Source organism: Triticum dicoccoides, chromosome 4A, assembly GCF_002162155.2.
Source record: "Triticum dicoccoides isolate Atlit2015 ecotype Zavitan chromosome 4A, WEW_v2.0, whole genome shotgun sequence".
Classification (NCBI taxonomy): Eukaryota; Viridiplantae; Streptophyta; class Magnoliopsida; order Poales; family Poaceae; genus Triticum; species Triticum dicoccoides.
In genome coordinates, this window is record NC_041386.1 from 509,303,479 (window position 1) to 509,307,110 (window position 3,632).

Sequence of the window (3,632 nt, forward strand, 5' to 3'; positions counted from 1 at the left end):
GCAAGAAAAATCCACGCCTAAAGCCAAAGCGCGTTCTGTAAACCTGTGGATTGGAATTCCCGCAAAGAAAAAAGCAATGACCAATAGGAAAACGCCATGCATGGGCATCTCATGCCATGGACCGTTGACTCTGGTGGCGTCGACCGGCTGTGCTTCATGTCAATGCATCGAAATTTCACTGCCTCCCGAGTCAACCCGGAGCAAATCTGTCTTTTCTATAAATAAAAGGAATCTGCCGGGTTGAGCAGAAAGAAGCAGCAGCAACGGCCAGGAGCTAGCCAAGAAGATCGAAAGTAGCATGGGTCGGTCAAGTGGAAGCCTCGGAGTCGCCATGACGACGCTAGTAGCTTCGGTTCTCATCCTCCAGCTTCTCCATGCGCCCACGCCCGTCTCGTCGTCGCCGGCCGTCCTGGTCCCGCTCCTCAGAACGGCCGTCATCCGCGCGTCCCCGCTCTTGAGGAACCTGGTCAAAGCTTTCTTGCAAGAGCAAGCGAAGCAGGGTGTGATGCAGCTCATCTGGAAGGCGGCGGGGCACCTCAAGAACCAGCTGCTGGGCGGCGTGGGAGCCAACGCCGCCGGCCTGGTCGTCTTCGACATCTCCGTCGGGACGTCCCCCGCGCAGGCCATCTCCGGGGTCATGGACATAACCTCCCAGCTGGTCTGGGCGCAGTGCGCGCCCTGCGACTCCTGCCGGACGACCGCCTTCCGGCCCGCCGAGTCCGCGTCCTTCTCCAAGATCCCCTGCGGCAGCCCGACGTGCCCGGGCGTGCTAGGCGACCGGACTGCCTGCGTCAGCGACGGCGACTGCGCGTACAACGCCACGTACTACGGCGCCGGCAACCAGTCCAACGCCTACACGGACGGCTCCTTCGCCACCGAGACGTTCACCTTCGGCGCGGCGTCCGTCCCAGGCATCGTGTTCGGCTGCGTGGCCAGCAGCACGGTGGAGCTCTCCGGCGGCGCGTCCGCGCTGTTCGGCTTCGGCAGGGGGAACATCTCCCTCGTGTCGCAGCTCGGGCTCTCGAGGTTCTCCTACACTCTGGCGTCCGACGACGCCGACGGCTCCGAGAGCGTCATCCGTCTGGGCGACGCCGCCGTGCCGCAGACTCAGCGCAGCCGCTCCACGCCGCTGCTTAGAAGCGTCATGCAACCTGACCTGTACTACGTCGGGCTCAGCAGCATACAGGTCGACGGCCATGACCTCGACGGCATCCCGGCGGGGACGTTCGACCTCCAGGCGGACGGCTCCGGCGGGGTATTCCTGAGCTCGACCTGGCCGGCGACCTACCTCGAGGAGACCGCGTACAGCGCCTTGAGGCGCGCGCTGGTGAGCAGCATCGGGTCTCAGGGTGTGACTCCGGTGGACGCCGACGACCTCCGCCAGCTGTGCTACAGGAGGTGGTCCTTCTCCGGCGTGACGGTGCCGGCGCTAACGCTGGTGTTCGATGGCGTGAACGCGACGATGGAGGTCAAGCCCGAGAACTACTTCTTCAAGGACGGGTTGAAAGTGTGCCTGACCGTACTGCCGTCGAAGGGTGGATCAGTTCTCGGCAGCCTGCTGCAAACAGGCACCAACATGATCTTCGATATTGGCGGTGGCCTGCTCACGTTCGAGACTCCCATGCCCTAGTAGTAGCATGCATCCTATATGCTTCGTTCGATTATGTAATAAGACCCCTCATATTTTAGATCACACTTTGTCCATAAATTTAAATAAAAAATATTTGTATAAATTATCAGTTTTGCTAAAGCACATTTAGATGTGTTCTAGGTATTGCACAATATGTCATTGATTTTACATTAATATCCGTGCAGCATTTTCTTTACCTTTTTTCTTTCTAGTTTAATTAAGTCAGATATGCAATAATTAGGGCACATCCTAGACAGAGAAAAAATGAATATACTTTAGAACATTTGATTCTGTTTCGGATGAAAACTTCTGAATTGTCAAATTTTATGAGATATACTAGGTGCTCATAAAAAAGGGCGTGACTAGAACTTGATCGATTAAGACCTGATGAAGTCTCAGCCAAGAAGGTAATTACAGACAACTTCACGGAAGATCTTACTAGTACCTCCGTCCGGATTTATTAGGCCCTTTAGTATTTTGAGTCAAAATTTGACCATCCATATTCCAAATAAAATATAAAATATATGCTACAAAAGGTACACGGTTAGATTTGTATTTGAAAGAGCTTTCTGACGGTGTAATTTTTTTGACATATAATTTATATTTTATTACTTAAATTTATAGGTCAAATTTTAGCCCAAAATGAGAGAGGGCCTAAGAAACCCGGACGGAGGGAGTACAAAAATAGCAACGACCGAGGCTTCATTAAATCTCAGTTGAATGAGATTTTGCGGTCCCTCCTCCAAGAAAAGGCGGCTAGGGTTTCTGCCTCCCGTCGGTGGCGCCGCCGATCTCCCACGTCTCTTGTGGCCTTAGGGATATGGGTGCGCGGTGGATCCTAGCCCTTGCCGGCGGGAGGGCTCCGTTTTCATGTGCTTCTTCAAGTTTTGCTAGGGTATGTGTCCTGCTCAAGAAGACGAGACGGCGGCGACTTCTTGAAGATGGAATAAGGTTCTTCCTGTCTAGCCCCCGTCCCAATGGTGTGTCTAGTATCGTCAGAGGGCGTGTGGAGGTGTGTCTCCGGCGAATCTCACGAGATTTGATCGGTGGTTGTCTTTGGTGGCTCCACTCGGATCCGGTCTTTGTTCATCTTTGTTCATGTGTCTTCAGGTTGGATCCTTCCATTCTAAAATTCTCTTCATTGGCGTCGGTTGTTGTTCTGGGGCGTTGGTCCTATAGGACCTTAGCACGACGACTTCCCGACTGTCTACTACAACAAGTTGTGCCCGGCTCCGGCGAGGGGGGCGATGACAGTGGCGCGCCTTCGGCTCGCTTCAGTGCTTGTAGTCGTCGCTAGGTGGTCTATGAATCTGGATGTAATTTTTATTATTTTTGGTGTTTTTTGTACTGCCATGAGTGAAGATGAATAGATCGACAGTTTCTCGAAAAAAATGAGATTTTGCAAATTCCGAAAATAAAAAAAGGAAAAGGAATTCAAGATTTTTTTTCATGTGCACTATTTTACAGTTTCTGCTCGAACTGTCCGGCGTCCAAAAAATCTGAATTTTAGCACGTGGAGTAGTTTTTGTGCGCCTATTGAAAATGCTCTCAGTTGAATGAGATTTAGCAAGCAGTATTGATCGCACCAAAGACTTTTTTCCCCTAGGGTTTCCTGGGGTCCAACTCTTCCTTCGGCGACGCCACCGAAGTACACCAAGATCTACGTAAAAATCACCGATCGACGGCGGGTTCTCGAGCGGAGGACATCGAGGGGTTGGCTGGACCCGCCTCCGACGATTGCATGGAGAACTTGGGCGGCCAGGGGGTGCGAGGTGGGATGGAGAAACGGGAAGTAGCGGCAACTAGGATTGAAGATCCAGCTGCGGGCGCCGGGCTTGGCTCGGGGGACGGGGCGGCGAAGGGAGTTGAAGATGAAGGGAGAACGACTGGCGGGGAGGATACGGACGTGCAGAAGGGTGAGGAGGAGGAAGATTGGGATCAGTATGAGCCAGACCATGATTTAGAGGGCGCGTTTGAGAACCTCAAGTTCCAAGGGGAGGAG

The 3,632-nt window shown here is 53.2% G+C and overlaps 1 protein-coding gene across 1 annotated transcript; it reads left to right on the top strand.

The window, feature by feature from the left end:
- Positions 1–300: 300 nt before the first annotated feature.
- Positions 301–1,749, top strand: LOC119289027 (aspartic proteinase nepenthesin-2-like). The gene has a single exon (XM_037568466.1). It carries the CDS (start codon positions 332–334, stop codon positions 1,628–1,630), a length of 1,299 nt encoding a protein of 432 aa, XP_037424363.1. The 5' UTR covers positions 301–331; the 3' UTR covers positions 1,631–1,749.
- Positions 1,750–3,632: the final 1,883 nt, after the last annotated feature.

Excerpts from the sequence above, each read along its gene's own strand:
- LOC119289027 (XM_037568466.1), top strand. The coding sequence starts at position 332 with ATGACGACGCTAGTAGCTTCGGTTCTCATCCTCCAGCTTCTCCATGCG.